This window comes from Eulemur rufifrons, chromosome 12, assembly GCF_041146395.1.
Source record: "Eulemur rufifrons isolate Redbay chromosome 12, OSU_ERuf_1, whole genome shotgun sequence".
Classification (NCBI taxonomy): domain Eukaryota; kingdom Metazoa; phylum Chordata; class Mammalia; order Primates; family Lemuridae; genus Eulemur; species Eulemur rufifrons.
Genome location: NC_090994.1, coordinates 21,985,035 through 22,009,974, shown reverse-complemented (window position 1 = coordinate 22,009,974; position 24,940 = coordinate 21,985,035). Strand labels below are relative to the sequence as shown.

At 59.9% G+C, this 24,940-nt stretch overlaps 2 protein-coding genes across 2 annotated transcripts in view; one reads left to right on the top strand and one right to left on the bottom strand.

Annotated features, from left to right (window-relative positions):
- The first annotated feature begins 612 nt into the window (after positions 1–612).
- BRF2 (BRF2 general transcription factor IIIB subunit) lies at positions 613–4,124 on the top strand. Its single transcript, XM_069484973.1, has 4 exons — positions 613–845; positions 1,726–1,785; positions 2,259–2,580; positions 3,410–4,124. Exons 1-4 carry the CDS (start codon positions 692–694, stop codon positions 4,119–4,121), a joined length of 1,248 nt encoding a protein of 415 aa, XP_069341074.1. The 5' UTR covers positions 613–691; the 3' UTR covers positions 4,122–4,124.
- A 2,165-nt stretch (positions 4,125–6,289) lies between these two features.
- Positions 6,290–24,940, bottom strand: part of ADGRA2 (adhesion G protein-coupled receptor A2) — a 34,284-nt gene continuing 15,633 nt past the window's right edge. The window contains exons 3-19 of the mRNA XM_069484972.1: positions 17,653–17,724; positions 17,301–17,372; positions 17,066–17,137; positions 16,661–16,824; positions 16,073–16,286; positions 15,487–15,651; positions 14,339–14,537; positions 13,712–13,861; positions 13,436–13,597; positions 12,593–12,805; positions 12,227–12,440; positions 10,188–10,396; positions 9,411–9,538; positions 9,001–9,124; positions 8,387–8,532; positions 7,795–7,884; positions 6,290–7,562 (exon numbers count right to left, since the gene is read on the bottom strand). Coding sequence (XP_069341073.1) covers positions 6,290–7,562; positions 7,795–7,884; positions 8,387–8,532; positions 9,001–9,124; positions 9,411–9,538; positions 10,188–10,396; positions 12,227–12,440; positions 12,593–12,805; positions 13,436–13,597; positions 13,712–13,861; positions 14,339–14,537; positions 15,487–15,651; positions 16,073–16,286; positions 16,661–16,824; positions 17,066–17,137; positions 17,301–17,372; positions 17,653–17,724 — 3,667 coding nt within the window. The remainder of the gene's footprint in view (positions 7,563–7,794; positions 7,885–8,386; positions 8,533–9,000; positions 9,125–9,410; positions 9,539–10,187; positions 10,397–12,226; positions 12,441–12,592; positions 12,806–13,435; positions 13,598–13,711; positions 13,862–14,338; positions 14,538–15,486; positions 15,652–16,072; positions 16,287–16,660; positions 16,825–17,065; positions 17,138–17,300; positions 17,373–17,652; positions 17,725–24,940) is intronic.

Below are 24,940 nucleotides of genomic sequence, written 5' to 3'. Positions count from 1 at the left end.
TGCACCCTCCAGCTTGCGGAAAGCCACCTCACTCCATATTCTTCCACTCCAAACTCCGTTCGTTAGACATTCCTTGCCTGACCTCCAAAAGCATTTGAGTTTGCCACCCCAGATTTTAATTCAACTCTCTCATTTTACAGTTAAGGAAAATAAACTGCAAAGAGAGAAAGCAATCGGGTTGGGGAAGCAGCTCTGGAAAATAGAACACAAATTCCTTCGCTCTTACTCTCCCGTTTAGAAACATATTTTCTACTATGGCCAAAAATCAATATTCATTACCAAAGAGAAATGAAGACTGTGATTCCCCTGGCACTTCAAAAGGAGGTTGTTCAGGCATTACAACAATAATTTCTTGTCTTTTACACGTGCCCACGTAGGTAGAAAGTTCACCCAAATGCAACCCCCAGTCTGGCTCACCCCAAATCCACTACAGATAGCAGAGAAACTGGAGACGCAGCTCAGACCAGGAGCCTCCTCTCCTAGCTCACGTTTCTACCCGAGCCCGCAGAGAAACAGACCGGAAGTGGCGCGCAACTGCGGGAGGAACCACCTATCCCGCTGTTGTGCTGGCCGGAAGACAAAGATGCATCTCTTAAAAGTGTCCCTTCCTAGCTTCTGCGGCCGCACGGTTGCCGTTGCGGACTCGTGGGCGCATCTCCGAAGGCTTCCGCGCCTCTGGGCAGGTCGTGAGATGCCGGGCGGAGGCCGCTGCCCCGACTGCGGCTCCACTGAGCTCGTGGAAGACTCGCACTACTCGCAGAGCCAGCTGGTGTGCTCCGACTGCGGCTGCGTAGTCACCGAGGGGGTCCTTACCACCACCTTCAGCGACGAGGGCAACCTCCGAGGTACCTGTGGCCGGCGTTTCCCAGGCCCTGGGAACAGCCTGGAGCGGTGGGGGGATTAACATCAGATTCCTCTTATCTCCCCTGCTCCCCTCACGAGCACATTTAAATATGGGGGAAAACGGCCTAAAGTGAGCGGAAGAAGATAGGGACTGCCATTCCATTCATCAGTGTTTTCCCAGCACCTAGTACGGTATCTGGCATATATAGTGAAAGTAATTTTTAGCACTAATTGGCAAAACATCTTTTTTTTTTTTTTTTTTGAAACACGGTCTCGCTCTGCTGCTTGGGCTAGAGTGCAGCCTAACTCACTGCAACCTCAAATTCCTGGGCTGAAGCGATCCTCCTGCCTCAGCCTCCCAAGTAGCTGGGACTACAGGTCGCCCCCGCCCAGCTAATTTTCCTATTTTTTGTAGAGGCGGAGTCTCACTCCTGCTCAGGCTGGTCTGGAACTCCTGGCCTCAAACGATCCTCCGGCCTTGGCCTCCCAAAATGATAGCATTATAGGTGTTAGGATTATAGGTGTGAGTCACCACGCCTGGCCAACATCTCTTTTTTGTTCCTTACTTTCCAAGTTCCTGACCAGTGCAGCCCTCAAAATCTGCAGCCAGGAAAATTGCCTGGATTGGATGTACAGGAGGGGTGCCTGAAAATCTGGAATACTTGGAGCTGCTTTAGTGCAGTCTTAACCTTCTCAATCTCTGTGTATTTGATACTGCTTGTGGACATAGATGGCCTTTAACTGTGCATAGATGGGCATCATCTGTGAGACAGGGAGCGATGCTCACTGATTTGAATTTTGCTCCCTGGCTTTGTGTGGTAGGAGGACAGGGGTCTGATGAATAAAGGCTAAGCACACTATTTGTTGTTCTTTATCTTACAGAAGTAACATATTCCCGAAGCACAGGGGAAAATGAACAAGTCAGTCGCAGCGAACAACGAGGTGAGAATCGGACTATTACAACAGAGTGGCTTTAAAGAAAATTATCCTGATCGTATAGTACATCTGCTTGCTTTTTCTCTTTTCAGCATTATTGGTGTAAGGTAGAGAGGAGAATGGTAATTAGAAATAAACAGTGGGGATGGTTCCAAGAGAGGTAGCAATTCAGTATAAGGTTTGTGTTTGCTCAGGGGTGTGTTTGAGGTAGCTTCAAGGAGCCTGGATAAAACTTTGGCTAGGCCCTGAATCAGATCAGCCTCCAAAAAAATGGTGGGCTGAAATATGACTTCTTTCTACAAATGTTTCTGTGCCTTTAGAATGAGCACACCAACTGTTATTCCTGTCAATGCAGAAAGGTACATAATATGTGCATCTAAGGCAAGTTTAACAGAACTAAACTAAGTCCTAGCAGAACTTTCTAGAAGCAGCACAGTAGCTCCTTTGACCCCTCTAACTCTTGCTGTGGGTTTTCCTAGGTCTCCGCCGAGTAAGGGACCTTTGTCGAGTTCTGCAGTTGCCACCAACATTTGAGGACACAGCAGTTGCTTACTACCAAAAGGCATACCGGCACTCCGGCATCCGAGCTGCCAGGCTGCAAAAGAAGGAGGTGTTGGTTGGGTGCTGTGTCTTAATCACCTGCCGGCAGCGTAACTGGCCCCTAACCATGGGAACCATCTGCACGCTGTTGTATGCAGATTTGGATGTGTTTTCTGGCACTTACATGCAGCTAGTGAAGCTCTTGGGGCTGGATGTGCCATCTCTGTGCCTGGCAGAACTGGTGAAGACCTACTGTAGCAGGTACCTGCCCAGTGGGAGACACTGGGATGGGAGAGCTCCTTAGACCTGAATCCTTTGACCTTTGAATGAGTTTTTTTGACCAAAGCCCTTCTAAAAGGATTTGTGAGAAAGATCTTTTCTATTTTATGCTTATATTAATAAGGTTAATGTCATTTTTTATTTCTAGAATGCTAGAATTTTCAAATCCCTTTGCCCTCATAGCGACCTAATGAGGTGGGGAAAGTAGCTATTAACCTTGGCATAGGCTGTTGTACCACTCATGTCATATGCTCTGGGAATGTCCCTGGAGTTGGGCTGCGGCTGGCCTATGTAGCTGTATGCCCCGGCCCCGCCTCAGCAGGCTCATCTGCAGGAGCTGAAAGGGTATTAATGACAGAACTGGGGTTAGAAACTAAGCCTTTTTTTTTTTTTAAGTGTCTATGTTCTTTTCTTTTTTCTGACAAATGCAGTAGAAAGCAAATAGCCTTGGATTTGAAGCTTGGTTACTTCCTAGCCGGGTGTCTGTAGGCAAATTTTTCAACTCCAAGTGCACATAACAGGGTGCATTTGTATGTAGATTAAATGAGGACAGTGTGAAGTGCTCAGAATAATGGCTGATAGGGAGATGCTCGACACATGAGCGATCTTCTGCATTCTCCTACCCTTCCTCTAACAAGCAGAAGACTCGCCCTCTTTTCTCGGTGCCTCTATGAACTTGCTGCCCAGTGGGCCTGAGTGTTCCCAAGGGGACAGAATAGCTGCCCCCTCTTGAGTGGAATGCCCCTCCTCACTCTGGAAGAGCAGCCCCCTCGTGGTCATTGAGACTCAACCCTCATTTTGGTTGTTTCAGCTTCAGACTGTTCCAAGCTTCCCCGTCTGTGCCAGCCAAGTATGTGGAGGACAAAGAGAAGATGCTGTCGCGAACGCTGCAGTTGGTGGAGCTGGCAGACGAGACGTGGCTGGTGACCGGGCGGCATCCCTTGCCTGTCATCACTGCTGCCGCTTTCCTGGCTTGGCAGTCCCTGCAGCCTTCGTATCGCCTGTCGTGTTCCCTTGCCCGATTTTGTAAATCGGCGAACGTGGACCTGCCCCACCCCGCTTCCTCCCGCCTGCAGGAGCTGCTGGCAGTGCTGCTGCGGATGGCTAAGCAGCTGGCCTGGCTGCGGGTCCTGAAACTCGACAAACGGTCTGTGGTGAAACACATCGGTGACCTCCTCCAGCACCGCCACACACTGGTCCGTGCGGCCTTTCGGGATGGCACAGCAGAAATGGAGACCCAGGAGGAGCCGCAGGGGCCGGGGCAGGGAGAAGAGGTGGGGAGTAGTTCCTTAGGTTTGCCCCAGGGGAAGCGACCGGCCAGTCCCGCCCTTCTCCTCCCACCCTGCATGTTGAAGCCCCCGAAGCGGATCTGTCCCACACCCACTGTCTCCACTGTCACCGGAGACGAGAACATTTCTGATAGTGAAATTGAGCAGTATTTGCGTACCCCTCAGGAAATTAGGGACTTTCAGAGAGCCCAAGCTGCTGGACAGGCTGCCACCAGTGTTCCTAACCCTCCCTGATGCACATCTGTTGGCTTTTCACCTCGTTCTGATAGCACCTTGGTAACAGGCTGTCACATCCAAGGAATAGGTGTACACGGTCCTTGGGTACTGTCTTTCTCTGAAGGAACCAAGAGGGGCTCTGCAAATAGTTCGGCCCTAGGTCCTGGAGTAAAGTCAGGAGTGCAGGGATGACTGGGCTGGAGAGAGTCCCATCCCTGGGTGCTTGGGAACAAGTTGCATATGTTCGTTTTCTGTGGGATGGCTTTCCTGTTAGGCTACTGGGAAAATGTCAGGCTCTCCTGCTCCTGGTCTGATTCGGACAAGCTGCTGATGCTTCTCGAGGCCCGATGGGCTTTCCTCTGCTTGTGGAGCAGTTGGCATTCCCAACGGTGTCAGCCCGCAGAGGAGCAGGAACTGGAGAATTCCTGACTCTGCGTCCATGGGCGGGTGTTGGTGGGTTGTGTGTATGGTGTCATGAGATCCTCCACCTTGTGACAAAAGGACTGTGGGTGGACTAAGGCTGTAGCTCAAAGGGCTTTGCAAAATTTTAATATATTAAAACAAGAGGCATCTGCTAGAAAACATTCTATTGTATAAAACCCGAGCTCTTAAAAACATGTTTTCTTTGGCACTTTCATTCCCTCCCTCCCCATTCCCCAGCGTATTGCAAAAAGCTCTCCAGTGCTAAGGCATCGGCAGGGTATGTAAACAGCAGCCAGCGTATGTGGAAGAATAATACAAAGCTTTTTTTTTTCTTCTAATATTGTCTGTGCAGCAAGCATAAATAACAGGACCCGTCCCAAGAAGTGTGGGTTTTCTCCCCTCGCCTGTGCCTTATTTCACCTTGGTGAGCAGGCCGGGTGACATGAAGACTGGGAGGGGACCTGGACCAGACCTGGGTTTCCTGTTGCTCTTCCCAAGACCCTGGGTTCCCTCCACTTCCATTCGGTCCTGTAGTAAAAGGCTGGTGGTGGTGATTTAGGTTGGGGAAAATATGGGTGCTGGTGTTTAATAGCAATGAGGGCACAGGCCTCTGGTGATCTGCAGGGACCCTGGGCACTGCCTCAGGGCTCGGCTCAGCTTCTGTGAGTCAGGAAGCCGGTTTGACATTGTGGAGCTAGAGATCACAGTATCGGGATGGTTCTTTCATACGGCCTCACGGAGGCAAGGAAGTGCTATTCCTTAGTCCCTAGTGACGGGAGGCTGAGATCCGGGAGATGGATCTTGTAGTGAACAGTAAGTGCTTCTCCGAACACCACCTGCAGCCTTAGGGTGGAGCTGCTTTTCAGAGCGTCCTTTATAGGACTAGGTTTAGGGCATGAGTAGATTCTGCCCTAGTTCCAAGTCCCAGCTCCTCCTACTGCCCTCAGATCACCCTCGGACACCTGGCAGAGTCTGCTGCTTAGGTATAGGGCCTAGACTTTGTCCTGATGTGCCACCTCTGAGCCCTGCGGCGTGGTGTGAGTACCACTCCTGTGGGAATGGTGGCTTTATCCCTAGTTGTGTGCCACCCCCCCCCCCCCTCAGGACTAGTTGATCTCAAAGCTGCCTTTCACGCTGCCCCACCTTCCCCTTTGCATAGTTGGTCAGAAAAGTAGCACCTGTTGCCTCCCATTGTCCTAGTCACCTGGCTCATCTGCTGGGCTGGCTGTCATGTCAGCCAAACCGGGGAGGAGAGAGGACTTAGGATCTGGGCACCGACTGGGCTGACTTCAGCAGAGGGCACAGAGGAGAGAGCACGGTTCCGAAGCTCTCCACTGTGCTTTCCTGGCATGGCTGACGTCCGCCAGCGAGGCAGCGTGGCCGGAGGACGTGGGGAGGGCCCACCTGGGCTGTGCTGTGCCCTTTCACTCGGGTCGTGGGTCACCCCACAGAGGACTTCCCCTCTACCTGGGAGGGCACCGTTAACTGGGCTGCCCAAACTGGCCGGGGCTGGACGGAAACGTATCTTGCCTGTTTCTGGGATTGTCTGTCGCTTCCCAGAGGGACACCCTCTAGGCAAGTGGCGAACATGTGCCTATCTCCTTGCCCCGGCCTCCGGGGTAGTGCTGGCCAGCCCGGGTGCAGCCATGGGCACCTCCACCTCACACCTGTTGACGTACCCAGCGACGTCCTGGAGGGTCCCGGAGGGCCTGGGGGTCACGAGCCATGTGGCCAGCCTGTCCTAACGCGTCGCCCGCCCCGCCCTAGACTGTGGTCTCGCTCTTCCAGAGGCCGGTCTTCATGCAGCCGCCGCCGGCCGCCTCCGCGCCCGTCATGTTGATGTCGTCGTACTTGCCGCCCTTGGGGGCGCCGTTGAGGCTGGCGGTGTTGAGCGGGTACGAGCGGCGCTTGCTCTCCTTCTCCAGCGCGCCGCCCCCGCCCCTGAGGTTGTCGCGACTGGCGCTGCGGCGCTGGCCCGGCCGGCCCGCCTCGGGGAGCGGCGCGGCGCTGGTGTCGCTGCCCTCGGACGGCGTGAGCATGGGCTCGCCCTCGAGCGGGGCGCCGGCGCCCGGGCTGTGGCGGCTGCTGCCCGCGCAGCTGTCGGTCGGGCTGTTGCGCAGGCTGCCGCTCTCGCTGGACAGCAGCTCGGGCGCCCCGGCCGCCGCGACCCCGCGCAGGGCCTTCAGCCGGTTCTTGCCGCCGGCCTCCCCCGCGCGGTGCCCCTTGGCCCGGCTCTTGTGCGCCCGACGCCCCTGGTGCAGGTTGTTGGGGTGGCGGGGAGCCAGGCTCCCCCGCGGGCCCGCGGCCTCCGGCTCCCCGTCCCCGCGGGCCGCCCCCGCCTCGCACGCCTGGCTCTGGGCCAGCTGCAGGTTGGTGAGCTTGCAGGGGCCCGGGGCCGGCGCGGGGCCGCTGCTGCCACTCGGGGAGGACTTGAAGGAGGGGGGCCCCTCCCCGAACACCGGGGAGCCGTCCTCCGGGGCGGCGGGCAGGGCCCGCGGTGGGGCGTGGGAGGCCGCGGGCGAGGCGGGCGGGCAGCAGGCGCGCCAGGCGGCCCTCACGTCCCTGCGCCTGGCACAGTGGTGCGTGAAGACGAAGAGGCCCAGGGCGGAGGCCGCCACCCCGTACAGACAGCTGCACACCACCCGGGGCAGCCAGCGCTGGGACACGGCCAGGGCCCCGCAGGCCCACAGGGCCAGGTACAGGAAATGCGTGGTCACCAGCGCCCCCAGCTGGACTCCCGGAGAGTAGAGGCCGTCGCTATCCTCCGGAGGCCCGGGCGTCACCACCCCTGCGCTCGCAGCAGCCAGAAGGGAACCTGAGTCACTCAGGAGGGGGCCGCTGCTCCGGAGCCTGGTGGGACCCCTCAGCTCCTCCCCTGGCTCCAGCGAGGCCCTGCTGTTGCCCCCCTTTGGGCCCTGTGCCAGGGGCCCCCGTAAGCGCAGCCCTGCACACAGGAAATAGATCCAGGTGATGAGCAGAATCAAAGCCACCGGGATGTAGAAGGCTCCTAGGCTTGGGCGCCACACCAGCCAGCAGCTGCGGGGAGACAGAGGCGGTGGGTGGAGAGGGGCACGTCTGAGGTGGGGCCCACAGGCGAGGGTGGCCGGGAAGACAGGATAGGGTGTGGAGGGGCAAAGACCGGCTTAGTCCACATGCAGGGGCTTGGGTGGGCTGTGGCTGGTGGGCCCTGGCAGGTGTCCCTGCCAGTGCAGTAGAAGGCCTCCGGTGCCAGGTGGGTAGGGTTGGGGCAGGAGGGCGCCGTGCTCACTAGGGGCTGTGGTCCCGGTAGTTGTGGATGTTGACAGCCGCCGTGATGCCACATATAATGAGTGGGACCCCTCCAGCGATCAAATAGAACCTGGAGGGGGTGGGGGGGGGTCAGAGAGACGGGGAAGGGAAGAACCATGTGCTCAGAGCCCTGGACTCGCTGTCTCCGTCCTGTCCTCTTCCCTCTTTAAGTTCTGTCACAGTATTTAGCTAGGGATGCAAGGCCTCTACAGCGCAGGCCTTGTACATCTCTCGGGGAACTTGGCCAAGCCTGTTCTAAGTGACAGAGGCCAGAATTGCTCTCTCACCCTAAACAATGCAGAAGTCAGGGGTGCCACTCAGGTTCCTGGGATCCCCAGTCAATGCCCTCCAAAAAGTCACCTCCTTCCCTGGCGCTGGCATGCCTGGAAAGCTGGGACGATGCACCCACTCCATGGTCTTGTGTAAGCTGGCTGCATCTAAGGCCTGGGCTCCTCTGACTTTGAGAGCAATCTCCCAGGGTCCTTGAACCCACCCTGCACCCACCCCAGGGGGTTTCCTGCACCTGCCCGAGTCCCTCCCCCCTTGCAAAGCTAACAGTTGATAGTAGGTACCGGAGCATGGGCCGGGGCGCAGGTGGGGCAGGGTCCCCTTCTTGTGGAGGGGGTGCCCTCCAGGTGAGCTCCTTGTGGAGGACTCGGGCCTTCACACCCATCCAGAGCAGTGTGGACAGTGACGAGTAGTGCAGAGTGATGCCCACCTGCGGGACAAGGCACTGAGGCTGGAGCACCTGGGCTGCCACTGCTGGGCCCTCCCAGAGCCTCAGCCCTGCTGGTGGTGTCCCACTCTCCCCAGGTCCCAGCCCCCAACCCCCGGCTCCTTCACTCTGCCCAGCCCACTACCCAGACACGCGCCAAGCTTCCGTCCCTGCTGCGTCCACCCCAGGCTTCCCTCCCACCCCAGGGATTCTCCGGGACCCTGCCATTGCAATCTGGCTGACGCCTCCCCACCTTGAAGCCCATCTCCCATCTTCTCTGACCCGGTTCTTACCGCCCCTACTCCCACTCTCCATGCCACGCCCACCCTGCCCTGTGAGGCTGGCGCAGGAGAGCAGTGGCGCCCGGGCCTGCTGGCCTGAGCCCCTCACTCCAGTGCTTCTCCCTGCCCTGTGCCTAGGCCGCCAGCACTACTCTTGGCACAGCCACCCCCAGCCCCTTCTCCTGCTCACCGCCTGGCAGACCATCTGGTAGTTGGTGAGTGTGATGCCCCCAGCAAAGACGGCAGAGGTCATGGCCATGTGGAAGCACAGGTTCAGCAGCATGTGCCAGCCCTTCCGGGACACATGGATGGAGCTGCCCCAGAAACGGTCTTTCATTAATGGGCCACCCACCCGCAGGTCAAACCCATGGGGTCTCGAGGCCAGAGGGGGGACGCAGCTCCCTCTGTGTGTGAGTGTGATGGGGGCCCTGGGGCAGGAAGAGCGCTGATTCCCTTAAATATGTCTTCCCACCCCAGAACCCTCAAATGGGCAAGAGCCTGAGGCAGTCGCGTGGACCCACCCAAGGAAGAAGCACTTGCCAGCGTGTAGTGAGACCCGCTGGCTGCCGCCCACGCCCTCGTCCCCGCGGGGGCGCCCACCTGTGGTTGAGGATGTAGGTGATGATGGTGGAGAAGAGGCAGAGCAGCAGCAGGGCCGTGCAGGGGTACACGACAGGGTGCAGCCCCGCCTCCGGGCCCCCCACCTCTCTGGGGAAGGCGCTCAGCTCCTGGGAAAGGGCAGGGAAGGAAGTGAGCAGCGTGGACACCTCGCCAGTTGCCACCCTGTCAGCCTTGGCCCTGAGCTTTGTTCTAGGTGCTTCCAGGTGGGCAGGGACAGGAGCACCAGCACACCCACTCCAAGGAAGTCAGCCTCGGGGAGCACTGCCTGCCTTTCCCTCCTGCCATCGTGCCTTGCTGGGGACGTTTCACATCCCCAGCCTGAAAAATCAGAGATGAAGAAGGAGGGAGAAGGTTCTGCCGGAGACCCGGCTGCGCGCCTGCTGTGTCTCTGGGAGAACAGGGTGCGAGGTGGCGGGAGGGGCACTGCCAGTGGCCAGAGAGCATGACGACCGGGAAGAGGGGAGACGGTCCCAGGTTCTTTTTCCCCCCAATTTAAGAATCTAGTCTCAGAACGTGCAGCATGTGAAGGCCAGGCTGGATGGTTCCAGAACCATCTATCTGGATGTAGGAGTACAAGCAGGCCTTCCCTGTCTCCCGAAAGATGGAGAGGTGTGGGAGAGAGCAGAGGGCCATCTCCCGAGTCCTGCCACAAGGCTGTTGTGCTTTCTGTACTTCTCTGAGGCCCCAAGGGATCAGAGTGCCCCCCACCTTCCACATGTCCCTCATCCCTGCCCCCCCCCCGGCCCCCACACCCACCATGAGCACAGCCACATTGCCCAAGTGCTGGCAGTGCAGGGAGCTGACGTTGGGCTGGCTGGAGCGGAGCTGGCAGCCCTCGGAGCTCCAGCCCCCGGGGCCCCCGGGCCCCTCCTGGCTCCACCAAGCGGCCATCGGTTCAGCCCCCTCAGCCCAGTGCCGCAGCGAAACGGCCACTGGCTCTGTCAGGTTTCCCACGCCACAGCCACCTGCAGGGGGAGAGGGACATCCAGGCAGATGCACACGGGGCCGTCAGGGAGGCTGGCTCCGTGGGACGCAGCAGCAGCAGCAGCAGCCGGAGCATGCATTAAACTCCACCGACAGGCACCGTGGGGCCTGGGGGTCTAGTTAGAGGCCAAGTGCAGCCTTGGGCTAAGTGGGGACCCTGGACAGGGGTGAGTGAGGAGGGTGAAGAAAAGCACAGGCCCTGGGAGGCGGCCCTCTCTGTGTGCTGAATGCCTAGTGACGACTGCTCCAAGGAGCGAGGACTCGGGCTGGGTGCTCAGGGACGAGGTGCAGAGGGAAGGTTGAGGGAGCAAAGCCCAGGTGCAGGGAGGAGTAGGGAGGGGGTGGAGGGAGGACAAGGAGGAGGCATTCCCAGGGAGAGAGGAGCTCCAGGCAGAGCTGCGGGGGTGGATATGCCCGGGGCCTGGGCTACCCAGACCCCACATAAACCACCCGCCTCTCCCCACACGCTCCTCTCAGCCCATGCGGCTGCTAACACGGACTCCACCCCTGCTCGGCCAACTCTCCGTGCCCTTCAGGGCTTGGTTTTGGGGAGAGGGCTCCCTGGCCCCACTCGGCTGGGCCATCCCTTATGCTCCAAAACACGTGCAGCTCGCTGACACCCAGCTGCACTTACAAGGACTTGTTCAACGCCTGACCTCTCTACTGAAGTGTGTGTTCCTCGAGGACAAGGACACAGTGTCTGTGCACAGGTGGGTCCCAGCCCCAGCACAGTGTGGCACATACAGGTCCTCAGTTCCTGGTCAGACCCCAAGAGTCTATGCTAGGACAGCAGGGAGCCCAGCTGGTGGCCGCAACGCCTCTGGCTGCGAGAAGCTGCGGGTGGAGCCGCATCTCACAGGCCTTGGACAGCGAGTGGAGGAAAGTGGACATTCCGGTGATGGGAAATGACCGGAGACGCTGGGGGGCTCTCTGACATGCAAAGTGACATTTTGAGGGGGTGCATCAGTGGCAGTGTGGGACGGACTGAAGAGGGCCTGGCATACGCTAGTCCAGGGAAGGCTGTGACAGGCGGGGCCCGCGCTCAGGGATGGGGCCGGTGTCAGTGTGGTTGTGGGAGGAACAGAGGGTCACGGAGAGGCAGGTGTCGGGGAGCTGGTGTGGAGAGGGGTGGGGCCGTGAGAGCCTGGCTCCCTGCCACCCCAACAACCTGCACCAGGGGCGTTGGGCGCACAAGAGCCGGGCCAAGGGGCACCGCGCGGGGGAGGCCCTCTGCTCATGTCACCCCTCCCACCCCGGCCTCCCCCTCCCTGGTGTCTCTGGAGGTCCTGGTCATCCCTCAAGGCTGCCCTGTGTCAGTCCCGCTTCAGGCCAGAGCCGTCTTGCCTTTCCAGAACGCTTCTCACCGGGCTGCCTGCAGAAGCCTGACCCTCTCCCCAGGTCCCACCCTTCCATCGCTCAGTGAGACAGTGGCCTCTGGGGCAAGGACCACGACACAGGTGACTGTCCTTGCAACACCAGAGACAGTGCTGGGCCTCCAGCCGGTGCCCCCGCAGCATGGCTGGCCCCATGGGCCCGTGTGTGGCAGTGTGAGTGTGCATGTCCCAGAGTGCGCTGGAGGGAGCCAGCTGAAGGTTTGTGCTCACAGCCCTCTCGAAATTTCCCAGATCTGGGATATAAAATCCATTGTCTTCCGGAGCCTTTCCTCCTGCCATCCCTCCCTGTATGGGGCATCTCTGCCCCCCAGTCCCCTGCCAATCCCACTAGGGCACTGGGGGGCCGTGGGCAGGGGAAGGGCGGGACAGGGGTGCAGGGCAGACGCGTGGGAGGCACTGGGTGGTTCAGCCCCTTACTGGTTCCTGCAAAGATGACGGGGGTGGCCACGCCGCGCCTCTTGCCGGGCCCAGCCCCTGGGCGGGAGGTGTTGCCGTGGCTGCGGAAGAGGCGGCCGTTGCGGAAGATGAGCAGTTGCAGGGTGCAGTCTGGGGGGGCCGGGGGAGCCAGGGCAGCCGGAAGGGATGAGAACAGACTAGGGGGCAGCTGGATGGAGGCCAGGGCCACGCTGTTCTGGGGGGGACACAGGAGCTCCTCAGAGACACTGGGACCCCTGAGGGCTCTGCTGTCTTCCAGCCCCCTCCTCCTGCCTCCTCTCCCACCCCCACCCCCACGCCCACGCCAGGCCCCTGCACCTCCCACGCCGCCACCCCCCCAGGGCCCACCTTGATGTGGAAGGACGACAGGGAAACGTTGGGCCTCCCGGTGGTGCAGCGGAAACGGAGCTGCTGATCGGCCGGGGGCTCGGGCTCGGCGGGGGGGCCCTGGCCTGGGCTGCCCGGCGCCCCCGCCTCCCTCCTCTGGAAGGCCGTGCAGGTCAGGCCCACGTAGCTGTGCGGCTTGATGAGGTAGGCCTCCAGCGCCACGTTCCTCGAGTTCTGGGGACAGGGATCTTGTCACGGCACCGTTTGAGGCTGGCACCTTTGGCCTGGGACTGCTCCCTCTCCACAGATCTGCGCAGGCGGCGCCCCTCCCGGTGGCCTGTCACTGTGCTCCCAAGAACTGGCCAGGCCTGGGGCCTCCCGTGGGCCTTCTCCTTCCTCCCGAGGTGCTGACCCCCGCTCACCGCCTTCTCCTGCACTCACCTCTTCACTGTGACCCTGTCCCCCAACCCAGCTGGGAGCAGGCTCCATGTCGTGCCCCTTTAGACTGCCCCAAATGCCCAGCATGGTGTCTGGTGCATAGAAGATGCTCTTCCATGGCTCTTACTGGTTAGTGACCCCATCAGACTGGAGCTGTCACCTCCTCTCAGGGAACACCCATTACTGCCACCAGGCTCCCCTGCCGGCCCCTCTGCCCTTTCACCCGGCCTCCTGTGCATTCCATCAGGCCAGCCCTCCGGCCCAGCTTCTCCAGGGTCACGGGCCCCTCTCCTTCCCGCTGCCATGGACAACTTAGAAGTGGACCACACGGCTCAGAACTAGCGGGGCCGTGGCAGGTGTGTGGCTGTCCGGGACGCGCCTCCCTCCTCGGGATGATGAGGGCCCTCCCGGGCCAGCCCCCGTTACCACAGAGATGTGCTGGGCGTGGGGGCTGAGGGCAGCCCCGCCGATGCGCTCCAGGGCGCCCACGATGCGGCTGCAGGCCTTGTCCTCGCGCTGGGCCAGCCACAGCAGGTGCTCGGCCACCAGCATCAGGTTGCTGGCCATGTCCACCATCACCTCCGCCAGCTGGGGAGGTAGGGAAGTCACCAGGGGCAGGAGCGGGCTGGGGACCCGGGGGGCCAGGGTGGCGGAGGGGGTTCAGCAAATAGGGGCGTTTCCAGAGGTCCAGTCAAACCTCACCTCTTTGATCTGGTCGACATAACCCAAAAACTTCTGGATCATCTGGGCCACGTAGACCACGTCCATCATGTCCGAAAAGCTAGCAGCCTCGGCTGTGTACACGCGCAGCTGGTGAGCCAGGGTCAGCGCATTGGAGGCGTTGATGGGCATCTGGGTGAAGAAAGAGGGTCATCGTGCCTCGTTCCTTCCATCGCAACCGGCCCTGGGGCCCTCTCCTCTGTGCTGGTGCTCAGGGTGACAGTGCCTGGGGAGGGGCCAGCCCACCTGCTGGGTCTAAGCAAGCCAGGAGGGCATGGGGGGCTGGCATCACCATAGCCAAGGCCGCCACCAGCACCCCTGGCCTGAGGACAGCGGGACTCTGCCTTTGTGTGCTGGTGGGTAAAGAGACACGGGATGGCTGGATGGGAGGAAGGCCTGGTCCCCTTCCCCAGTGTGTCCTTGGTGGGTCTGAGTCCCCTGGAAGAGGAAAGCTAGAGGAGAGCACAAGGGACAGGTGCCAGCCCCTCACTGTCACACCCAGGGGGTGGAGGCACAGCCGAGCAGCCCCATGTCTGTGGGGTTTTCGGCTTCTTCTCTTCCCCATGCCCCAGCACCAGAGCTGACGGGGCACCCCGCCCCTTTCCTCACCAGCACGAAGGTGTAGAGCACCCGGGTGATGTCGTTGGTGTACAGGCAGTGGGAGTAGTCCCCTGGCTCCCAGCGGCCAGCTCGGTCACACCGGCGGGAGGCTCGGGTGCCCGGGGCACCCCCGCTCAGGGGCACCGAGGTGAAGGGGTACTGCAGGCAGGACTGGTAGGCTGTGATGCCAGCCAGAGTTCGAGGCCACCTGGGGGCAGGGGCAGAAGTTGCCAATGACCCAGGCTCCTCAGGACAAGGGCCCCTCCCCTGCCCTTAGGACTGTGACGTCAGACTCTTTGGGGCGGTGGGCAAGGACCCAGGACGGGGTGCAGGGTCCCAGTTCCACCTTCCATCCCTGTGTTTGCTCTGACAGTGCTGTCAGAGCCGATGGGGGCGGGATTCAGAGTCCTGAGCTCAGGTCCAAGTTCTGCCACTTACGGCTATGGCCTTAAGCAAGTCACTTATCCATGTGGACCTCAGAATTTTCGGCTGTCCAGTGGGCAGAATGACACCTGCCCGGCCTAACAGAGAGGGTCACTGGGATATTAAAATGTGCTACTCTTAGCAGGTGAACTTGTGCAAACCATTAACGTAAGGAAGCAAATAAAAGCCTTTTTGCGGCCAGGCGCGGTGGCTCACGCCTGTAATCCTAGCACTCTGGGAGGCCGAGGTGGGCGGATCGTTTGAGCTCAGGAGTTCGAGACCAGCCTGAGCAAGAGCGAGACCCCATCTCTACTAAAAATAGAAAGAAATTATATGGACAGCTAAAAATATATATAGAAAAAATTAGCCGGGCATGGTGGTGCATGCCTGTAGTCCCAGCTACTCGGGAGGCTGAGACAGGAGGATCGCTTGAGCTCAGGAGTTTGAGGTTGCTGTGAGCTAGGCTGACGCCACGGCACTCACTCTAGCCTGGGCAACAGAGTGAGACTCTGTCTCAAAAAAAAAAAAAAAAAGCCTTTTTGCGCTGGGAAGCACATTCCCACGGTGATTTTATACATAAAGTTAAGGCCTCTCTAAATGCAACAGCAGGACTTCGGGCTGCAAGACAACAGGAAGTGTTATCTCCATCTTCAGCACTTAGCCAGGAGAGCAGGTGGGGGACCTCGGTGCTCTTGGGTGCAAGGGTGGGGTGGGGCGGCTGGATCGCGCCGAACCTGAAGTCCCCTCGGTTGTTGGCGACGCGCTCGGCGGGGCAGTAGGAGGCGGAGGTCTCCAGCACCACAATCTCCACCTTCTTGCTGGCGTTGCCCTGGACGGTGGACACGGAGCACTCCCACTCGCCCGAGGCCCACACGCCGATGTGAGACAGGGTCAGCTCGCTGTGGGCGGCAGGGGGGCGGCAGGTGAGGCACGCGGGGCCCCTCAGCACCGTCCCGGGCCCTTTCTTCCTCAGTGGAGCAAGGGGAGCACGTGTACACCCTTCTTCTTCTGACTGGCCTTACGGTGCCTTTTTGGGCCTAAATCCCCCATCTTTACCATGGAAGTGGTGATGCCTTTTGCAGGTCCACTGCAGAGATTAAATCTGGTGACATAGGTGACAGCCACTATACACTACAGAAATGACAAAAATCATCATTTTTTCCTATCAGGTATTTAATTTATATCCTCTACTCGGACCATTTACGACTTAGTCCAAGACTTCCGGAGACCATAGACGTAAGTTCTTCCAAGAACACGTCGGGGCCGGCTCTCCTGGGGGCGGGGGCGCGTGCCGTGGCTGAGGGGGGCGGCAGGCTGTACCTGGTGATGAAGGTGCAGTCGTGGATGAGGCTCTCGGCCAGGAGCACGCCCGCCTGCTCGTCGCCCTCCACGGGGGCCCGGTTGTGGTACCAGCGGATGCGGGTGTCGTTGCCCAGGTAGCTGGCGGAGCACTGGAAGGGCAGCCGGTCCCCCTGGAACACCACTTGCCGCAGGGACGGGATGAGGTGGTGCGTGTGCAGCTCCAGGGCCCCCTCTGTGGGGGGTACAGCAGCAGTGAGGCCTGAGCGCATGCGCGTGGGAGCCCGGGGCGGGGCGCTGGGGCCCCCTGCCTGTCGCCTGCTCCAGCTGGGCAGGAAGAGGGGTCCAGAGAAAGTCTCCAGAGGCAAGAGCAAAGGAGAGGAGCAGGCGGGTTTTGGACAAGAAAAAGTGCTCCTTTCTCAGCACGTGTTACCCCAGGAGGAGCGGCCACCTGAAAGCAAGCGGCGGCCCCAAGGAAGCTAGGGAAGCCGACGGAGGGTGGACGGCAGTGGCTCCGAGGGAAGAGACTGCCCTGGGGACCAGGCCCGGCGCACAGGGCCGAGGGTGCAGACAGGGGCCCGGCAGGTGGCCGGGTGAGGACTCGCTCACCGCAGCGCAGCTGGGCCTCCTGGAGGCCGCCCAGGGCCTGGGCGTGCAGGGCGCTGGGGTAGGCGCAGAGCGTGCGCTCCGACAGCTGCAGGGAGTGGTTCCGGGCCCAGGGCAGCAGCCAGCGCAGGTGGCAGTCACAGGTCAGGAACTCGGTGCCAAAGTCCCTGTGGGGTGGTAGAGGAGTCACAGGGGTGTGGGCGCTCGGGGTGGGGGTGGGGCCCCAGGAAGAGGTGCGGGCTGCACCGCTCCCCCCAGCCCCGGCGATCACGGCAAGGAACTTGGTGGCCTTCCAGGCACTGTCTGCCCACTCGTGAGGCTGGCCAGGGTGGTCACCGTGCTGTGTGCCTTCCCCCGGGCAGCGGAAGGGAGCGTGCTGGGGTCCTCGAGCAGGGAGCAGACACTCACACAACCTTCAGGGCTGGCAGCGCGTCAAAGACCCCCGGCTGCAGACTGGAGAAGATGTTTCCAGATATGTTTCTGCAGGGGGCAGGGGACAGTGACTGGGGATGTTAGGGTCTCCCTGGGCCAGGGGAGGTGGGGAGGAGAGAATGCAGGGGCCTGGGACGGTTTGGGGCCGCCTTCTTCCCCCCACACCCTCCTTCCCTCGCCTCTGCTCCCCGCTTGCCATCTGGCCACTCACAGTCGGAGCAGCCTGGGGAGGCCTCGGAAGGTGTCAGAGGTGAGACAGCCAATCCGGTTGTTGGAGAGATCTCTAGAGAGACACGTGGAACCTCAGCAGGCCGGCTACGTGGTGGCACACATGCCGTGCATGCAGGGCTGGGGCTTGTGTGGGCAGCTGGGCTAGAGATGCCACTCCCCTGACCCTTGACCCCAGACAAGGGGGAGGGGGAGGGGCCGGGAGAAGCCCCCACGTGGGTGGGGTGAGAGGAAGGCGGAGGGGGCTGAGCAGGAGGGGGGTTGCTCATGGGGTCACAGGACTTTCTCTGGCGGTCAGGGGAGGTGGGGGCTGGGGGGCAGGACGTGCCACTCACAAGCGCTTCAGCTCCCCCAGGCCCAGGAAGGCCCCCGGCTGCACCGTGCTGATCACATTGTTCCTCAGGTCCCTGCGGGAGGCAAGCGTGGAGACCCTCACACCTCTCCCCTCTGGGTGCCACCTGCTCCCCTGGGGTGGGGTGTCCTCGCTGTCACACAGCTGTTGGGTTTCTCTGGGGCCCGATTTCCTGCTAAATCTCTGCTGTCCTCAGCACTGGTGGGGGAGGTGGGGTTAAGAGCCCCTCAGACAGGTCTCCTCGGCCTCCCTGGCCACCGTCACCAGGTTCTGGTCAGGAAAATGGCAGAGGACAGTGAAGCCAAGAGATGGGGTCAGGAGGACCTCGGAGGGGGTGGAGGGTGTGGTGGGAACAAGGTGTGGGGAGAGCACTGAACTGGGAGTCCAAACGCCGCGTTCTGACCTTGCCTGGCCTCTGACCTGCCCCGAGGGTCCCATGCAGCTGCCCTGGAGGCGTTTGGGAATAGGAGGTCGGGCCTTTTGTAGGTCGCTATCCTAAGGCACAGATCTTGAGCCGGCCTGGGCAGGCGCAGTGAGGAAACCGGTGGAGCAGCTGGCCGCACACCAGCCGGGCCCTGCCCTCTCCGCTCCAGTGCAAGGTGTGAGTCCTGCGGCCAGCTCCTCATGCCTTCTTCAGACGAGGAACCCCAGGGGGCAAAGGCTGGTTCCAGGTCCTCAGCCCAGCTCACGGCGCTGGGACAGGACAGAAGACGGCTGTGGCCCCCCAGGGCTCCAAGGCGCCAGCCCCGCCCTGCCTGGGGGTGAACTGCAGGTGGGTCCCACAGTAGCTTCTGCCCCTTAGTCTGGTGGCTTGAACCCAACCATGCCAGAGTGCAACTCTGACCCCTTCCTCACCTGCCCCAGGGGCAGTGCTGAAGGGACAGTTCCTGCCCACGGGGGACCTGCCAGCTACCTGCCTGGCCCCAGCACAACACCTGCCCGCGACAGGCCTCTGGGCTCCTGGGGCAGGAAGACCACGGTGGGCGCTGGCCCACTGGCCTTCATCCTGTCCCGTCCAGTGCTGGGCATGGCCAGGGAGAGGTGCCTAGAAGGCTGGGGGTCACTCACCCACCTTCTCAGGGGCCACCAGGGTCCTTCTTGAGCCAAACCAGACCAGGCTTGAGGCCCACAGAGCACGTCCCCTGCGGGGACCCTGAGCTGAAGGCTGGAGGCGGAGGCTGGTGCCGTCTGGGCTCCCACACCCTCCCTGCCCCCGTCCAGTACCCAGCAGATTGTGGGGCAGGGGGCAAGCGCGGTGGGGGTGGGGGGTGGGGGTGACTCCTGGGATAGCCACATGTCAAGGGACCTGTGGCAGGAAGGCAGGAGACTGGTGGAGGTATCTGAGGTCAACCTGCTTTCCAAGGCCCTGCTGCCCCCCAGCCCAGACCGAGGCAGGGGCTCTTGGCTCTGCCTGCCAAAGCCTCAGGGACACCCCTGGGTTCCAGGCAGGAGGGGGTTAACTGAGCCAGCTCCCTGCTGGGAGGAGAGGAACCGGGTGTTCTGGACAGGAGGTGCCCCCCACCAGGGGGCCTGTTTGTGCACAGTCCCAGCTGGGGACAGAAACACCCCGCCCAGCCCTTCTCACGGTCCTCCTACCTCAGCTCCCTCTCATAGGAAGGACTCAAAGGACTTGAGGCCTCCGCCACCCTGAGTCCCCTTGAGATAGAAGTCAGGCCACCAGAAGGCCAGCTTTCCAGAGGAGGGGAGACCTCCATCCTGCGTGCTCAGGGAGTGCGCAAGGACTGGGACCCGAGGACACCCGCTGCACGCAGAGGGAGGCGACACAGGATAAGTACCCCCCGGCCTGCCCAGGGCTGCCCTTCCTGCCCGGGCCCCCATTTTTGCTGCCCAGAGCCCTGTCCCCACAGCCCGCCCCTCCTATGTTGTTCCAGAATGTGCCCCCTGGCCCCTGTCGGGGTCTGGCCCTTCTCAGGGCTCTGCCTCCCACCCCCACGCGGGGGACGGGCAGAGGGAAACACATTCCTCATTGTGTCACTTCCCTTCATGGGCTGCCAAGGGGCTCAGGCTGCAGCCCCCCTTCCCTCTGTGCTCACTGTGTTTATTCTCATTTCCTCCCCAGGCCCCCTCGGAAGCCCCCACCCGCCTGCCCACTGATGCTGTGCAGATGGGAGCTGGGCTGCACACAGGCCCGGCCTCCCCTGCCCTCCACTTCCTGCAGCCCAGCAATGCCGGCCGGGAGTGGAGCTCCCACCAAGAGTTGCCATTCTCTCCCCCTTGGCTCGCACCACCTGGAGAGTGGCTTCAGGGGTGACCAAAGCAGCCCCTCGGAGTGCCCTCGGGAGTTGGCCAGTCCTGGGTCCTCTCCTGGGACGGCGCCCTGGGCTGGGCATTGAGGTCCCTGTGGGCCCACGGGCAGCCAAGGCCTCCTGGTCCCTCTTGGTAAGGGGAGCAGCTCTGGGGCTGCCCCCTCCCTAGGGGCAGGAGGAAATGCTACCACACAACTTGGACATTCTGGGGACGCGCAAGCCTCCTACAGATCACTGTCCTGAACCTTTCTCGCTTATCACATCCTTTTGAAAGTCTGACGAAGTCCGTGGACTCCCACCCCAGAAAAATGCACTGCAGCCAACACCGTGCCTACGATTTCACGATTTCATGGGAGTTCTAGAACCCAGGTTCAGAGGCCCTGCTCTGGATTGCCTAATCTCTTCCCTTCATTTCTTAGGTGAAGTCACGAGGCTAAAATAGCTTGTCTGAGGATGCACAGATGTCTCTGTCGTGTGCAGTCGCCCACGCCCTATCTGCTTCTACAGAGCCCCGTTCTTGGAACCCGAAAAGGATGCTGTGTATCGACGGAGCTTCCCGCCTCGCCGCCCACTGCCCGACCTGGAGCCGCCTCCCTAGACTCCAGGCCACCCCCTCCCTGTGTCTACGTCGATGTTGGGGAGAAGGACCCCCCATGCCAGCAAGGCAGAAGTGGAGGGAGGATTCCTGGGAGCAAATCATGCCCTGAGCCCTTCTTGGGAAAACGGAAGCGCAGGAAGCTGAGCCTATACAGAGGGCGCCCTGCAAGAATTGAGAAGATTGAGAAGGGAGTAACTGATGAGTACAAGTCCAGGAAAAGCAAAGAGGCGTGGGGTGGGGAAAAAAGACTGATAAGTTGGACTTAGTAAAAATTTAAAACGTTTGCACTTTAAGGACACCATCAAGAAAGTGAAAGACAACCACAGAATGAGAGAAAATACTTGCAAATTCAATATCTGATAAGGGACATCTATCCAGAATGTACTACAAACTCTTACAGCTCAACAATACAAAGACAAATAGAACCCAGTCGGAAAACATGGGCAAAGGATTTGAACAGACATTTCTTCAAAGAAGACAGACAAGCCAGGCGTGGTGGCTCACGCCTGTAGTCCCAGCACTCTGGGAGGCTGAGGTGGGAGGATCACTTGAGCCCTGGAGTTTGAGGCTGCAGTGAGCTATGATGATGCCACTACACTCTGGCCAAGACGACAGAGTGAGACTCTGTCTCAAAAAACAAAAACAACAACAACAAAAGAAGATATACACATGGCCAATAAGTGCATAAAAAGATGCTCACCGTCACTTAGCAATAAGGGAAATGCAAATCAAACCCACAGTGCGATACCACTTTGCACCTCCTAAGTAGCAACAATAAAAATGGCAGACAATAGCAAGCGTTAATGAGGACGTGGAGAAATTGGGACCCTTACACAGTATTGGTAGGAATGTAAAATGGTCCAGCCACTTTGGAAAACGGTTCGGCAATTAAAGTTATCATACGACCCGTAATTCTATTCCTAGGTATGAATCCAAGACAAATGATCATACATTCACACAAGAACCATTAGTGAATGTTCTAGCAGCATTATGGATGATAGCCAAAAAGTAGAAACCACCCCAACATCCACTGACTGACAGAAGGATAAACAAAGTGTGTTATATTCATCCAATGGAATATTATCCAGCCATAAAAAGGAATAAAGTGCCGATATGAGCTACAACGTGGGCGAGCCGTGGAAGCACCTTGCTGAGTGAAAGAAACCAGTTATGGGAGATTACGTTTGTATGATTCCATTTACATGAAACGTCTGGGGCAGGCAGATCCACAGACAGAAAGCAGATTCGTGGTTGCTCAGGGCTGGGGAACAGGGAGTGACTGCTAATGATTCCAGGTTTCTTTTGAGGATGATGAAAATGTTCTAAAATTAGATCATGGGGATGATTACACAATTCTGTGAAATATACCAAAACCCTTGGACTGTGCGCTTTCAACGGGGGAGCTTTTATGGTGTGTAAATTATATCTCACTAGAGCCGTTAGGAGTGTGTGAGTTTTTATGACTCTGTGTGTGCGCGTGTGTGCGTGAGTGAGCGTGTGCCCACGTTCAGGCAGGGTGGGGCGGCAGAAAGTTGGCTTCCTCTGGCCCCCACAGACCTCCCTGCTTGTGGGTTTGAAAACCAAATTATAGGTTCGGAGGAGGCCGCAGATCAGCTTTCTCTGGGCCCTTCAAGACTTCCAGGGTTGGTTAGAAGGTGGGGGCTGGCTGAGAAACAGACCAGAACACCCCTGCAGGTAGGGAGGTTGTCTGGGGGAGGGGAGAGAGAGATCTATGGCCCCCCAGGAAATTTATATGGTCCCAGCCTCCCTGCTGCCTGGTCCCTGGGGCCCCTCTTGTCTCTGATATCAACCAGTAGGTATTTATTGGGCATGCAGCCTGTGCCAGGAGTTGGGGCTACCACAGCAAACAAGAGGCTGTCCCTGAACCCATCAGCCTCCGCACACCCCCTCCCGAGGCCTCAGCCTCACCCTGGTGTTCCTCCCCATCCTCCCCATCCATCCTCCCCACCCTCCCATCCATCCTCCCCATCCTCCCCTGCGCTGCCTGCCAGGATGGGAGGGAGGGACAGAGCCCCGCGGCCTCACCCTTGGCCCCGCCCACAGATTAATGGAAACCACCTGGCGCGTGAGAGCTCCGTGCTCCACCCCCAGGCCCCCACTCGCCACCATTCCCATGAGCAGCTGCTTCTAATGAGCGCCTCAGCACCCCTGCATACCAGCCCCGGGGGCTCATTAATCTCATTAGGCAATGACAAATCATCCTGGGGCCCGCCGGGCTCCCCTCCCGGGCCCTTGTCCTCCAGCCGTGCACAAGCCTCTGGGCGCCCGTGTCCACACAGACCCGCGCGCTCTTAAGCACACCAGTCACTCCCTCCGCCGCCTCCGGGGCTGTCTGCCCTGTGGCCTGCCCGGTCCAAGGGCGTCTCACTGCAACACCCTCAGAACACCCCAAAAGCCTTCCAGGCTTGGGGTGCGCCCCACTGCTTGTGCTTGGTGGGGGACCCGGGAATGAGTCATTGGGGACTTTGAGCACTTACATTTCAGCTACTTAACGGCCTGCCCGAGGTGGGGGAACTCTGGACACATCTCCACGGTGACAGGCGGCCAGGTTAGCGTCTTGCAACCTGGAACTCTCCAGAGGGGAAGGGAACTGCCCTGTGCTGAAAGCCCACGCTGTCCGGGCTCTCTGTGCAGATGGGCTCGTCCACCCCGAACAACTTGTCATTGCCCCATTTTCCAGGTGAGTAACTTGAGGCTGGGAGGAGCCCCCAGGAGGTGAATGACAGAGGGAGGACTCAGTCCTGGGCCCCTTTTTACATCAGCGTGGAGTCCAGGCTCCCATCAGCTCCTCCCGGCCCAGAAGTCTTTTCTCTGGGAATCAAACAGGCTTGGCCAGCTGAGAGGTGGCGGGACACGGAGGGGAGGGCACAGAGGCCAGGCCTCACGCACATCTGGGCCTTTCTGTGCACCTCTGGGCTGGCCAGGTCCTCCCTACGTGGCTAACAGAGGCGTATCTCCCCGTCTCCACCCCCAGCCTCTCTGGACCCTGGGTCCTCCCGTAGGAACATCTCAGACGCATGCCCACTGGGCATCCACGCTGTATCCCCTCCCTGCCCTCCTGCCACGCTGACCTCACACAGCTGCACACAGGCCACCTCCCCAGCCACAGGGCCCTGCACTGCAGAACAGGCATCGCGTGGGTCCCCCTCCCCCTTTACACACAACCCATCTCTTGGCACAAGGAGGCCATGTGGGCACTTCCTGGAGCGCCCGGACCTTCCCTTCCAGCTGTTAGACTAAGCCCCGACCCACCCACGGGACTTGCTGTGTAGAGACTGCGGGACGTTAAGTGGCCATGGCCTCGGCTGCCCAAGCCGAGACATCTAAGCCTGGCGGGACAGAGAGATCAGTGTTTCCTGAGCACCAACTACGTGCCAGGCCGCGGTGTCTCATTTGGGATGAATAGGCCCTCAGTCTAGGGGTCATCTTGTCCACTGGCTCCTAACCCAGATGAGCATGAGAATCGCCGGCACTCCGTGTAAAACATTCCCAGGCCCCGCTGGACCCGATGAGTTCGCGTCTCCAGGAGTGGGGCCCAGGGGCTGTGTGACGCAAGGGCCCTGTCCCCACTGTGGGACAGCGGTCTCGATGGTTAGTTTTATGTCAGCTTGGCCAGGCCACAGTCCTGAGAGATTTAGCCAGACACTGACCTCGATGTTGCCTTGGGTGTTTTGCAGATGGGGTGACATCTACAGCCAGGAAGGGCAGGTACCTGCGGAGACTCGGGTGGGCCTCAGCCAGGCAGGTGAAGGCCACAAGAGCAAAAATGGAGGCTTCCTGGAGGAGAATTCCTGCTCCAGACCGCAGCTCCCGCCTGGCCTCCCAGCCTGCTGACCTGCCCTACGGACTTTGGATTTGCCAGCCCCCACAATCACGCGAGCCAGTTCCCTCTGTTAAAAATGTCTTCATATATGTTTGTATCGAGAGGTGCTCGGGCGGCCCTGGCCCCTACACAGGCACCACCCGTCCCGCCGTGCACAGCACACCCTCTGCCCAGAGCGCCCACCACGGGGCTCTGCCGCCTTCCCACGCAGCAGCACTGTGGGTCTCGCAGCACACCCGTGGGTCACCGCACGCGAGACCCACGCTGTACCTCCCACATCCGTCCACCCCCCTCTTCCTGCAATGAGGAAACTAAAGCCCCATGGCTGGTGCTCAGGCCGCGTCACCCTGACCTGTCCCCTAAGACTGCCCCTCGCTCTGCCCACTCACACTGTCCTCCTGTTTCTTAAATGCACCAGGCACTCCCTGGATCTCGGGCCTTCTCAGAGCTGCTCCCTCCGTCCCCCCAGGTGGCTTCCACCCTGGTTCTGTCCTTGATACATAAAATAGCACCCCGTCTGTCTGTCCTCTTCCTTCCTGCCACCTCACCCTGCCTTGCTTTA

Excerpts from the sequence above, each read along its gene's own strand:
- BRF2 (XM_069484973.1), top strand. The coding sequence starts at position 692 with ATGCCGGGCGGAGGCCGCTGCCCCGACTGCGGCTCCACTGAGCTCGTG. Across the intron at positions 846-1,725 it reads CGACGAGGGCAACCTCCGAG|AAGTAACATATTCCCGAAGC; the intron begins GTACCTGTGGCC and ends TTTATCTTACAG. Across the intron at positions 2,581-3,409 it reads GTGAAGACCTACTGTAGCAG|CTTCAGACTGTTCCAAGCTT; the intron begins GTACCTGCCCAG and ends TGGTTGTTTCAG.